A 13,419-nucleotide genomic window follows, 5' to 3' on the forward strand; every position below is an offset into this window, starting at 1 on the left:
CAGAATTTCATTCATTCTTTCAACAAAGATCCAACCAGGCTTTCAGGGAAAAATTACCTGGCAAACTTGTTTCTGTTTCTTTGTTCTGTTTTGTTTTAAGTCATTCTCTGAACAAACTACAAATGTGTAGCTGTTTCCAAATTCTCTTTTTAAAGTAGGACTTTTAAAATATCCAAGCAAGGCACTGAAGGTTAAAAAAGAATAAATCAGTTGCCACAATATCATGACAAATTCATAATCACTGAACATTATTATGTATGCAACACCATTTAAGTGATAGGAAATACCGAAAATGATTATTTTCTCCTCTTGGGTATGTTCCTATTTTTTCAATCCATGTTGGAAAGTTAATTACGGCCATTTAAATAACTCTTAAGTCAATTTTATTGTGTATTAGCATAGCTCTGTTGTCTTCCTCTTGGTTAGGATCTGCCTGGTATACAGGTCTCCATCCGTTCACTCTCTGTGTCATTATATGTTAGAAGTACAATTAGTACATAACTGGAATTTTTAAATCAATCTGTATCTGATTTTTAAACGCTAAGTTTGCACCTTTGATATATATTGTGATTACTGATATTTTGGGGTCTATTTTTCTATTATGTTGTGCCTCCTATTTGTACTGCTTTGTATTAACTTTTTTTTTTGTCCTGCCATATACTGGGTTCATCTCTCCTTTATTTTCCTTTCTTTCTTTTTCTTAGAAGTTATATATTCCAATATTAGTCTTCTTTTGTTTACCCTAAATATTTTTTTAATAATGGCATGCTAAAATTTTAAGTCTGAAATTCATATTTTCTTTTCAAACAATACAAAAAACTTAGAATGCTGAAGGTGTGAATTCTTCACTGTGTTTGAAAGTTAAACTTTTTTATTTATAAAATAACATTTTAAAACTAGGAATGGCTCTAGTTTTATTCCCACTTAAAAATAGAAATTGGCAGGTAAAATTAACTAACCACAATTAAGATAATTTAAACTTTAAGTGATCAAACAGTTTTCTGCAACAAATATTTTGATATAAATAAGCCCTCATAACAAAAATCCTTAGGCCCAACATTAAAAGCTACAATCCTGGCCAGGTATGGTGGCTCATGCCTATAATCCCAGCACTTTGGAAGGCTGAGGTGGGCAGATAACCTGAGGTTAGGAGTTCAAGACCAGCCTGGCCAACATTGGGAAACACTGACTCTACTAAAAATACAAAAATTAGCTGGGTGTGGCAGCAGGCACCTGTAATTCTAGCTACTTGGGAGGCTGAGGCAGGAGAATTGCTTGAACCTGGGAGGAAGAGGTTGCAGTGAGCCAAGATTCTGCCACTGCACTCCAGCCGGGGCAACAAGAACAAAACTCGGCCTTGAGCAGTGGCTCATGCCTGTAATTCCAGCACTTTGGGAGGCTGAGGCAGGCGGATTACAAGGTCAAGAGATCGAGACCATCCTGGCCAACATGGTGAAATTCCTTCTCTCTAAAAAATACAAAAATTAGCTGGGCATGGTGGCACACACCTGTAGTCCCAGCTCCTCAGGAGGCTGCGGCAGGAAAATTGCTTGAACTCGGGAGGCAGATGTTGCAGTGAGCCGAGATCACGCCACTGCACTCTAGCCTGGTGACAGAGCGAGACTCCGTCTCAAANAAAAAAAAAAAAAAAAAAAGAGCAAAACTCCATTTCAGAGGGAAAAAAAAATCTACAATCCTTGCTCTCATTAGAATAAAATTGTCGTCAACGTATCAGAAGTACTGTTCTTCTTAGTAAACTTGTAGATAAATTTGGCTTTTTGATTACAAGAAGCAGAATAAGTGCCTATATAATCTAAATATTATGGAAAATGGCATGTATTTGCTAATGTTTAATTAATATTTCATCTCAAAAGTTTACTGGATCAAAAAAAAACCATCCTTTCAAAGTTCTTGCTCAGTTGATAACCATGACCGTAACTTTGGTGATGTTTTTTAGAATGAACTACAACTAAAAAGCTTATAATTCTGTATTCATTCTGATTACATCTTTTCCATTTCATATGTTATTTTTGCCTAGTATTTTACTTACATAATGTTTGTATATCCTCAAGGTTTTATGATTTTTTTTAATAGTTACTCCTTGCTTAAAATTACCAATACATTTACAGATGTTTTTCTTGGTATTCCTTCTTATACTTCACTCCATGTTTGTGGTCTAAATTTCAAAAAAAAATATTTTTTATTATTATTGACTGGAAAGACATGCAATGAAAATAAGTTATTTTGATTGAGGATAGAGAGAATACCCCATTAACATTTGACAAGTGGAAGTATTTTAAAGCTTAGCTGTCATGTGAAATCAAAGCCCTATCAATGAACTTCTTATATTCTGCTACTTTAAAATCCCTTGGTCTATCTTGTACTTGAATTTATCTTTTACACCTGCAGGATTGTGCAGCGTCATGCATTGATCTCTTGGAAAATAATGGATAATAGACATACACAGGTCTTCCACTGTTAATATATGTCATTATGTATTCTTTTTCTTTGAGATGGAGTTTTGCTCTTGTTGCCCAGGCTAGAGTGCTGTAGCATGATCTCAGCTCACTGCAACCTCTGTCTCCCAGGTTCAAGCAATTCTCCTGCCTCAGCCTCTCATGTAGCTGGGATTACAGGCATGCACCACCATACCCAGCTAATTTTGTGTTTTTAGTAGAGACAGAGTTTCACCATGTTGTTCAGACTGGTCTTGAACTCCTGACCTAGTAATCTGCCCACCTTGGCCTCCCAATGTGCTGGGATTACAGGCGTGAGCCACCACACCGGCCTTTTATGTAATATATTTTTAAAATCACGTTTGCACCACCTACCACATCAGAAAAGTGTAAATGTAACAGTGACAGATACAAAATTCCTCGAATTCCAGGTTGCACTTGCAAAATCTGATTTTATAATCAGTAACAGATACTGCCCCTTGTTTTCCATGAAGTGACAGGCTCACTTTGTTGATTTTTAGTAACATATCTGTCAAATATCCAAGTCAGAATAACGATAGTTTGTCAGTCATTCTTTTAGGTTAAAAAATATGATGTTTCATTTTTTAAAGTTATTCTTTCAAGTTGAAAAAAAAATGGTGTTCCCAAAATAGGGAACGAACTATTGATGTTTAAGAAAATGAACAGAGTTCATTACATACAGAACAGAGTAGACAATTGGAGGAGAAATGAGGATGACGATGGAGAAACGTGACTAGACAGTTCATTCAGAGCCTTATGGACAGAAGGAAAACATTTATATTTTCTTCCAGGTGGAAAGGAAATCATGTCAGAAATTTTACCAGGGGAGTGGCAAAGTCAGAATTCCCTGTGTGTGTGTGTGTGTGTGTGTGTGTGTGTGTGTGTGTGTGTGTATTTTTCTCACTCTGTTGCCCAGGCTGGAGTGCAGTGGCTCGATCTAGGCTCACTGCAACCTCTGCCTCCCAGGTTCAAGTGACTCTCTTGCCTCAGCCTGAAGAGTGCTCTACCATGTCCAGCTAATTTTTGTATTTTTAATAGAGACGGGGTTTCACCATGTTGGCCAGGCTGCTCTTGAACTCCTGACCTCAGGTGATCTGCCCATCTCTTCCTCCCAAAGTACTGGGATTACAGGCATCAGCCACCATGCCCAGCTCAGAATTACATTTTGAAAAGATGACTCAGTGCCCTAAGGAAAAAGAGAGGGAAGGGCAAAGCTACAGCCAGAGAACAAAACAGAGAGAATTACCATCACTGAATGAGCTGTTGGTGGTGTAGACCGAGAAGGTCCTCACAGATATAGGAAGAAGCAAAGGGTTCCAGCTCCTTTTTGGAGGTGGGGGACAGTCTGCACCAATCACAAAATCACACTGAAATGTGAATTTAACCTTTCCAGATCATAGAGGAGGCATGCAGTCCTGTTCTCCTCACAGATGCCAGTCTCTAGCCAGCTGCACCCCTCATGAAAATGTTCCGCCCTATAAATACAGAAGCTGGAGGCTGCCTTTCCCCGAAAGGTCTGATAGAAAGGTAAGCAGACATATCTCTGCCAAGTTCTTCTAGATGTACTTGGCATCTAAATAGAGCTTTCCTGAACAGTGCCCAAAAGGAGATTATTTATGTTGGACTTTAACTTTTTCCTGTCTGGCTGTATATTACTAGGTTTTAATATTTTTAAAGTATTTTAATATCTTTAAATACGTTGCTGTGCAACATACTACATTGGTCTCTCACCAGATACTTTGACTGGCATGTTTCCAGATTCTAAAGTATTTTTAAAAAATTAATCCAAAAATACAGATATTTAGACATGTGTTTTATGTTTACTGACTGTCCAATAATCTTATGGGGGATTAACTGGGATTTACGGGTTGCAAATTTTTTTTCCAGCAAAAAAATTGTGTATGACATACTCATTTCAGTTGAACAGTTCAGCAACCATTAGTTGAGCAGTTATTATGTGCCAGACAATGTGGTAGAGGTTATGGTCCCTACCTCAATGGAGATGTAAAGAAGGGGGAGATGCAAATGATTACAGATGTGTTCTTGTGTGTCCCTCATCTGTTTTCTGGTCTCCTTCTAAAATATGCTCCTTCCCTGCATTTGGTTATTTTTGGACCATTTTTCACTTACATTATCCTATGATGGGGGGATAAACCTTTCACTGTATCTTGTATGCTTTTACCCCATCACCTTGGGATGTTACTTATTAAAGTCTTTCACTGTAAAGCCCCAGAGGATGTGCCTTTTCCAGGTATCCATCCCATATCCTGCTATTACTCACTGTCCTGCTACAGAGCTTTTGAAGGTTTCTAAGCAGAGGCAGAGTGTACAGGATATCTCTGGTAAATTCCTACAGTATCCTAAAGCTCTGTTGTTGTCCTTATATGCATATTAATTTCTACCTAATTCAAAAAGGGGTCTCATAATCTGAAATTCGACCCTGAAAAATATTTTCACATTCTGGCCAGGCACAGTTGCTCACACCTATAATCCCAGCACTTTGGGAGGTTGAGGCAGGTGGATCACCTAAGGTCAGGAGTTCGAAACCAACCTGACCAACATGGCAAAACTCTGTCTCTACTAAAAATACAAAAATTAGCCAGGCATGGTGCCAGGCACCTGAATCCCAGCTACTTGGGCGGCTGAGGCAGGAGAATCACTTGAACCTGGGAGGCGGAGGTTGCAGTGAGCTGAGAGAGATCATTCCACTGTACTCCAGCCTGGGCAACAGAGCTAGACTTCATCACACACACAAAAAAATTACACACCCTTTATTTATTGCCCCTTGTCATGCACTCAACTTCCTTTTGCTCTGTCATCTTCTTCATAAACATGGGGATCTCTTGGTTCTAACTAGAGATCTACACAAGATCACACTCCCTCCCAGATCCCAGATTCCTCATAGACATGACACAGGCTTGGACCACATCAGGATTTCCCTGATTTCAGCTATTTGAAAATACTTTTATGATTTGTGCCATATCTATGCACTATCAATAAAAACATTTACTTAATACTCTTTAAGTTGACCTGTTTTCACTTTATACCACTACTCAGGTTAGTTTTTTTAAAAACCAGTATTGTACATCGTAGAAAGTGACTTTGGAAGTAATTCCATTCCTTAGTGTATGCCCAAAAGAATTAAAAGCCAACGCTCATATATTTGTACAGCATGTTCATAACATTATTTACAATAGACAACAGATGGAAAGAACCTGTATGTCCATTGACAGATGAATGGATAAACAAAATGGTATACGCACACAATGAAACAGTATTTAGCTCTAACAAGAAATAAAATTCTAATGTGTAATACAATATGCAAGAACCTTGGAAACATTATGCTGAGTGAAATAAGTCAGACTCGGAAGACAAATATGTGATTCCACTTATACAAGGTACCTAGAATAGGCAAATTCATAGAGACAGAAGATAGAATGCTTTACCTGGGCTCTGAGGACAAAGGTCAGGTAATGGAGAGTTATTGTTTAATGGATACAGCATTCCAGTTTAGAGTCATTAAAAGCTTTTGGACTTGGATAGTAGTAATGGCTGTGAAGCAATGTGAATGTAATTAATGCCACTGACTGATACACCTAAAAATGGTTAAAATGGTAAATCTTATTACATTGTTGATGAAAGAGTCAATTTCTGGAAAATATTTGAAGAGATATATTCTGAGCCAAATATGAGTGACCGTGGCCCATGACACAGCCCTCCAGAGATGCTGAGATCCTGAGAACCTGTGCCCAAGGTGGTCAGGGTACAGTTTGGTTTTATACTTTTTAGGGAGATAGGAGACTTCAATCAAATACATTTTTTTTTTTTGAGATGGAGTTTTGCTCTTTTTGCCCAGGCTGGAGCACAGTGGCGCAATCTCAGCTTACTGCAACCTCTGCCTACCAGGTTCAAGTGATTCTCTTGCCTCAGCCTCCCTAGTAGCTGGGATTACAAGAGCACCCCACTATGCCCAGCTAATTTTTGTATTTTTAGTAGAGACGGAGTTTCTCCATGTTGGCCAGGCTGGTCTTGAAATCCTGACCTCAGGTGATCTGCCTGCCTCGGCCTCCCAAAGTGCTGGGATTACATTTAATAAATATACTCTTACGGTCCAGAAAGGTGGGACAGCTCGAAGTAGGGCCTTCCAGGTTATAGGTAAATTTCAAAATTTTCTGGGTAACAATTGGTTGAGTTTAGCTGAAGACCTGGGATCAATACAAAGGGAATGTCACTGATAGATAGAGGGCTAATTATCAGTTAAGGGATTGTGGAGACCGAAGTTCTTATTGTACAGATGAAGCCTTCTGGTAGCAGGCTTCAGACAGAAGAGATTGTAAATGCTTCTTATCAGACTTAAAGTCTGTGTTGATGTTACTGCTGGAGAGGTATAATGAGGCATGTTTGACCCCTACTTCCCGTCATGACTAGTCTAGCAGGTGAAATTTTAACAATGCCCTGGCAGAGGAGGAAGTCCATTCAGATGGTTGGGGCAGCCTTAGAATTTTATTTTTGGTTTACGATATTTTTGCTTACTTTTTAAAAAAAGTAATTGCAATGCAAACAAAACAAGCTATTAAATTGTAGCAGGATTCTGTTACCTGCTAGTAGCTGTCACCATAAGGATTGCTCTTCTTCTATTAAAGAAGTGATTTGAAATGTCAGAGAGATATTAAGGACATATTAGAACCAAAATGAAAATTCCCTTTTGAATTATTCAGGGGGTTAGAAAGAGAATTTGAAGGGGACTTCCTTCCCCCAAGTGATGTGGAGATACATAATTCAGTTTCTGAGCACCAGCTAAACTCACCAGCCATCCCTCATGACCACACTTGGAGGAACACAGGTCTAATCTCGAAACGTCTTCCAACTTGGACAAATAAATAAAAACAGAGTAGATGAAATGCACTGTGACTGATCTCTGCCATGTCCATGGATTGGCCAAGAGTCCACCTGGAATCAGCAGACCACTCCAAGCTCAGACAGCTCCGCCTTCAGTGGGGAGATGGGGTTCCTAGGCTTCCTTTATCTCTAGAGGTTGTCACATGCCTTTGGGGAGTGAGGCAGAGCTGGCCCCGACATGGACTTTTTCAGCACCAGCTCTCCCCTGGGAGTAGGGAATAGGTCAAATAAGAGGTGACTTTTGGGCCAGGGACTGTGGCTCACACCTGCAATCCCAGCACTGTGGGAGGCTGAGGCATGTGGATCACCTGAAGTCAGGAGTTCGAGAACAGCCTGACCAACATAGTGAAAATTACCTGGGCATGGCAGTACATGCCTGTAATCCCAGCTACTTGGGAGGCTGGGGCAGGACAGTTGCTTGAACCCAGGAGGCAGAGGTTGCAGTGAGCCAAGATTGTGCCATTGAACTCCAGCCTGGGCAACAAGAGCAAAACTCCACCTAAAAAAAAAAAAAAAAGAGGTGACTTTTGGTCCCAATCTTGATGCAAAAGAATGGCTGAGCCGGGTAGGCAGAGGTGAGGACAAGGAGGGATTCCAGGCAGTAGGGCCAGTTCTGGTCTTTCCTGAAGCTGTGTGTGTCCGGAGTACAAGCACTTTGGCCAGACCCATGTCTGAAATAGGGTGTCAGGAAGTGAGGCTGCAGGGTTGAGTTAGAGCTAGCTCATACCTTTCCAGACGCTGTTCACATCAGCGTGTTCTCATGTGAATAGAATCAGAATCTCAGTATTGGATGGATCAGGTTTATTTTTCAGTGGACCAGAGACTCCAAATAAATGAGAAACCAAAGACATGATGTCACGTACTTAACTCTCACCAACCATGTGACAGGTGTTGACTTTCTGAACCCTCACTGTCCATCTTAACCAGGGTTAATACTACCTGACATGCCTACTTCAAAGAAGTGTTGAAGGGGTGGATCAACAAGCTACTATATAAGGAAGGACCTTATAGATACTGGCCTCACAAGGGGGTTATTTCATATTATGATCCTCGGAACCCTGTGAAGGAATTGCAAGTCCATGATGCAGCTCCCTGACTGCCCTTCCTTTTCCCAGTTAGTCTGGATTTTACAATCAAAAGAATTTAAAATCATTTAATATTGATATAAAATAAAGCAGTGTGGCACAGGGAGAAGGCTAGATAAACTAGAACCCCAATTCATAGCTCAGCCAACTGTGCCTCTGGTGAAGTGGCAGAGATTGAGCTCTTTCTGCACCTCTTTCTCCCTCCCTGCTGTTTGTATGTGATGAGGGCAGTACAGGCTTCACAAACAATACACATTTCCACCTCAACGAGACTCAGTTGCTGAAGATTCAGAAAGCACTGATAGATAGGGGGCTTATGATCTATTCTGAGGGTGGTGCTGAAGGATCTTTCTCAACAGATTCTCATAGGCTTCAGAACTCCCTAGCTATAGTAACTTTGTCTATGTCTCTCTGCCCTAAGCATCTGTGGGCTTCTCCAGGTCAGAGACTAAATGTTGGGTGCTGAATATCTACTATAAATTAAACTATGACTAGGCATTGGTGGAATAAAAGTAAATTTTGAATTAATTAATCAATAATTTATACTTCTTTTTAACCCTAAAATATTTGTTATTGATTCGGTTCTGCAGGATATCCAGCACAATGAATGGTACGTTGGAGAATACAGTCGCCAGGAAGTGGAAGAGGCATTAATGAAGGAGAACAAGGTAATGTCTTCTACATGGCCCATCGTTGTTTCTATAGGCATCTCATGGTTTTCTGCTCATGGGTTGCAAGATGTAACAAGCAACAGCTTCAATGTAGCATTTCCTGCATCACCCTGCATTTCTCAATGCTGGGAGGTTGTAGTTGAAAAGAGCATTTAACATGGACAGTTTCAGGCCTGATGCAGTGGCTCATACCTGTAATCCTAGCACTTTGGGAGGCCGAGGTAGTTGTATCATTTGAGGTCAGGAGTTTGAGACCAGCCTGGCCAACATGGTGAAACCCCATCTCTACTAAAAATACAAAAAATAATTAGCCAGGTGTGGTGGCATGACCTGTAACCCAAGCTACTCAGGAGGCTGAGACATGAGAATCGCTTGATTCCACCAGGGAGGTGGAGGTTGCAGTGAGCCAAGATCGTGCCACTGCACTCCAGCCCTGGCAGCAGAGTGAGACACTATCTCAAAAATAAATAAAATAAAATAACAAAACAAAAAACAAAACAACATGGAGAGTTGCAGACCTTAGGGTTGGCAGAGCTAATTATCAGCTGTGTGGCTTTGTCAAGTTTCTAAATAACTTCACATGTAGATTTAGTTATTTGCAAAATGAAACATAGTAAAATCAACCCTAAGGAACTATTTTCTACACGAAATATGGAAACTGGGCTATAGAGGTCACAATAGAAGGGGCTTCCTTCTGCTTTCTTCAACGTTTATCTTCTTAATCAAGGTTTGCCCAAGGTACTGTTGGGTCTTTATGTCTCACTTCTTCAAGAAAGGTGCAGGGATTGTGAAGCCTACAATAGTCAGGATATAACAGGTTATGCTGCAGCAACAACCCCATGACCCCATGATCTCAGTTGCTTAACATAATGACACTTTATTTTTTGCTTGCATACCATGTTCAGGATGGGTTTGAGTGGATAAACTTAGGCTGCTGGGGGCTCCATCTCAATGGTGGGCTTCCACCTTCACACACTGGCTCTTTCTTTTCTTTTCTTTTTCTTTTTTTTTTTTTTTTAAGGCAGAGTCTTGCTCTGGGGCCCAGGCTGGAGTGCAGTGATGTGATCTCAGCTCACTGTAACCTCTACTTCCCAGGTTCAAGTGATTCTCCTGCCTCAGCCTCCCAAGTAGCTGGGACTATAGGCGCCCACCACCATGCCCAGCTAATTTTTTTGTATTTTTAGTAGAGACAGGGTTTCACCATCTTGGCCAGGCTGGTATAGAACTCCTGACCTCATGATCCACCTGCCTTAGCCTCCCAAAGTGCTGGGATTACAGGCGTGAGCCACTGCACCTGGCCCACACTCTGGCTCTTAACACATCCCTCAGAAGTAACATATTTTACTTCTGCTTACATATCTTTGACCAAAGGAAGTCACATGACCAACCTTAAGTTCAAAGAAGGTGTGGAAGTGCAAACTTACCAGATGGCTGAAAGGAGAAAAGAACTGGAAGACTGATACTCAGGTCAAATGACTACCACAATCATCATCCCAAAGAGCAAATAATTATCCAACAACGACTATGTGCAGAGAACTATACGAGATTGCTTAGAAGTTATAGAAAGTGTCTCCAGACTGCTGCAACATCAAAATATATCCCCAGCTAACCAGTACAATGGTCATTGTTGATGGAGGTAACCCAAAATGAATGAATGAATTAATTAGTGAATAAATGATAGGCCTACAATAAATTTTAATAAAACCTACCTCCCAGAATTGATGTTGTAAAAGTAAATAGATTATATGTATAAGTTGCAATGATAAACAGAAGCATGCCCCCTCCAAAGATGTTCACATCCTAATCCCCAGAACCTATGAATATGTCACCTTCATAGAAAAGGGGACTTTGCAGATGTGATGAAGGTAAGGATCTTGAGATGGGGAAGTTGCCAGGCATTATCTGGGTGGGCTCAATGTCATCACAAAGATCCTTGTCAGAGTCAGAGAAGGGACGTGATAATGAAAGTGGAGGTCAGATGAATGAGAGAGCCACAAGCCAGGAATCTTGTTGGCTTCTAAAAACTGGAAAAGTCATGTAAACAAAGTCTTCCCTATTGATTCTGGCCCAGCAAAACTCATGTTTGACTTCTGACCTCCAGAACTGTAAGAGAATACATTTGTGTTTTATGCCACTAATTTCATGGTTGTTTGTTATAGCAGCAGTAGGAAATGATACCATTGCTAAAAAAGTATCTTGAACATACGTGGAATAAATGGAACATCCCATTTCCTAGATGAGGAAACTGAGGCTAAGCCAACTCGTTGGTCAGAAAAGTAAATAAATCGGCAGAACATGTGTTCAAGATCAGTGTACTTTTCACAAAATCCCAGCTGCCTTTAGTAGCCCTCACAGTTCTTTTCACAGCCCAGGTGGAAAGCCTGGGTGCTTGGCTGATGCAACTCCTTGAGAACCTTCCTTTTCTCCTTCCAGGGAATCTGTCCATGCCGTGGTAGAGTGGTGAACCTGGTGATGGTAGATTCCAACCCTGGCTCTCCTTCTTGGCTAATCAGTGCTCGGTGCGCTATGGCACTCACAGAGCCTGTTTTCCAGAAAAACTACTCTTAGTAGACCTGCTTCCAGGATTGTGCTGGAAAAGCAATATGCATGTTACCTGATGTTTTTCTGGTAGCATTTGGGCGCTCAGCAAATGCTCCCTTCCTCTCTTTCTGTTTGCCTGTTTCTGCCTCTTCCCAAGAAACATTAAGAAAATAAAATCTCAGTTAAATGACTTCATATTTTCCTATTCTGTTCATCTCAGTCAGTTCTGTCAAAATGTGTTTCCCATTTATGAAAGATAATTTAATTTAAATTTCAGGATTACTCAGATTTATTTTGACAAATTCATTGCAAAGTTTAAGAGGATAAACCCAAAAATTGGCCACGAGTTTTGGCCTCTTCTCTCTTTCTGATCTTTGGCAGTGCTCTGTGCTTGAACATTAAGACTTCAATTATGACTAAACATTTTAGGCAGAACAAGTTCCAGAAACTTCCTCCATCCTACTTTATATACTCAGAGGCTTGTGTATTTAAAGAGTAAGAATTTGGCTTGGTTTTGAAGTATTCCATTTAGTAACTGTGATGCTTTAGGGGATTCACTTAAGCCTTTAGACCTTTATTCCTTTACCTGTAAAATGAGACGAAAATACTTCTATCAATGTTTATATAAAGAACCCAACATTTATGTAAAGAACCGATAAATGGACCAGGTGTGGTGGTTCATGCCTATAATCCCAGCACTTTGGGAGGCCGAGGTGGGTGGATCACCTGAGGTCAGGAGTTTGAGACCAGCCCGGCCAACATGGAGAAACCCCTTCTCTACTAAAAATACAAAAATTAGCTGGGTGTGGTGGCTTGCACCTGTAATCCCAGCTACTCAGGAGGCTGAGCAGGAGAATCACTTGAACCTGGGAGATGGAGGTTGCAATGAGCTGAGATCACACCATTGAACTCTAGTCTGGGAGAAAGAACAAGACTATATCTCAAAAGAAAAAAAAAAGAACCTGCAAATGAAACAATGTGTGTGAAGTGCTTGGCACCTTGAGGGCAATTCTCAATGCACCTTAGCTGCCGGTATCATCATAACATCACTATAATGTTACAGTATTATTTATAAATTTTGTATACTTAAAGTATTATTATATTGCATTACATAGTATTATTACCATTATTATATATCTAAATTTATAAATATTCATTATAGAAATATATAATTATATGTAGCTTTTATAAAATCTAATTATAATTCATTATAGATATAAATCACTCTATATGTTATCTATATCTATCATATCTATTCTTTTTTTTTTTTTGAGACAGGGTCTCATTCTGTTGCCCAGGCTGGAATGCAGTGGCGTGATCTTGGCTCACTGCAATCTCTGCCTCCTGGGTTCAAGAGATTCTCCTGCTTCAGCCTCTAGAGTAGCTAGGATTACAGGCACATGCCACCATGCCTGGCTAACTTTTGCATTTTTAGTAGAGATGAGGTTTCACCATCTTGGCCATGCTGGTCTCAAACTCCTGACCTTGAGTGATCCACCCACCTCAGCCTCCCAAAGTTTTGGGATTACAGGCATAAGCCATCTCATTCGGCCTCTATTTATTCTTCATTGATCACTTTTAACCCTCTATACAATACACACAATTATACTTACAGATTTTTCAGTGTTCTTCATCATGTAAATGACACAGTGTAACCACAAAACTAAGCCTGGTAGGTGTGTTTACGTTCAGGAGGACTGCTCCGTTTCTCACTCTTTTACAACCAGATCATTCTGAATTCTTCCC

At 40.3% G+C, this 13,419-nt stretch overlaps 1 protein-coding gene across 1 annotated transcript in view; it reads left to right on the top strand.

Moving 5' to 3' along the window:
• The window catches only part of CLNK (cytokine dependent hematopoietic cell linker), a 199,158-nt gene that overhangs the window by 168,731 nt on the left and 17,008 nt on the right, over window positions 1–13,419 (top strand). Inside the window, exons 16-17 of the mRNA XM_017513218.2 lie at window positions 3,871–4,004; window positions 9,052–9,129. Of these exons, the coding sequence (XP_017368707.1) occupies window positions 3,871–4,004; window positions 9,052–9,129 (212 nt within the window). The remainder of the gene's footprint in view (window positions 1–3,870; window positions 4,005–9,051; window positions 9,130–13,419) is intronic.

This window comes from Cebus imitator, unplaced genomic scaffold (assembly GCF_001604975.1).
Source record: "Cebus imitator isolate Cc_AM_T3 unplaced genomic scaffold, Cebus_imitator-1.0 Scaffold488, whole genome shotgun sequence".
Taxonomy (NCBI): Eukaryota; Metazoa; Chordata; class Mammalia; order Primates; family Cebidae; genus Cebus; species Cebus imitator.